Source organism: Penaeus monodon, chromosome 23 (genome assembly GCF_015228065.2).
Source record: "Penaeus monodon isolate SGIC_2016 chromosome 23, NSTDA_Pmon_1, whole genome shotgun sequence".
Classification (NCBI taxonomy): domain Eukaryota; kingdom Metazoa; phylum Arthropoda; class Malacostraca; order Decapoda; family Penaeidae; genus Penaeus; species Penaeus monodon.
The window spans coordinates 42,146,237-42,146,738 of NC_051408.1; the positions used below are offsets into that span (position 1 = coordinate 42,146,237).

A 502-nucleotide genomic window follows, 5' to 3' on the forward strand; every position below is an offset into this window, starting at 1 on the left:
AGCAGCGAAAAACGCCCCCCCAGACGCCACTCACCAAAATTCACTTTCCTGTTGTTGATATGCCATGACACCCTCGGCGCTGGGTCGCCGTCGACGTCACAGCGCAGAACGGAATCGTGGTCCTCCTCGAGAAACTGGGTGATGGGCGTGTCCATGAAGTCGAGGTGTTCTGGAAGACGGGGGGGGAGAAGGGATGAAGGGACGTGGTGAAGAAGGGGGAGGGGAAGGGAGGGGAGAGGAAGATGGAGGGCGAGGGAGGGAGGGAGAGTTAGAGAGAGAGAGGAAGATGGAGGGTGAGGGAGAGAAATAGAGAGAGAGAGGAAGAAGGAGGGTAAGGGAGAAGGAGGGTGAGGAAGATGGGAGGTGAGGGAGAAGGAGAGAGGGGGTGAGGGAGGAGGAGGGAGAGAGGAAGGAGGAGAATGAGGAAGATGGGAGGTGACGGAGAAGGTTGGAATAGGGAGAGAGAAAGAAGGAAGGACTATGATATTTTTTTTCCAAATAT

The 502-nt window shown here is 55.6% G+C and overlaps 1 protein-coding gene across 1 annotated transcript in view; it reads right to left on the reverse strand.

The window, feature by feature from the left end:
- LOC119588091 (neural cell adhesion molecule 1-like) overlaps nt 1-502 on the reverse strand; it is an 85,634-nt gene that overhangs the window by 9,359 nt on the left and 75,773 nt on the right. The window contains exon 6 of the mRNA XM_037936800.1: nt 35-169. Within this exon, the coding sequence (XP_037792728.1) occupies nt 35-169 (135 nt within the window). The remainder of the gene's footprint in view (nt 1-34; nt 170-502) is intronic.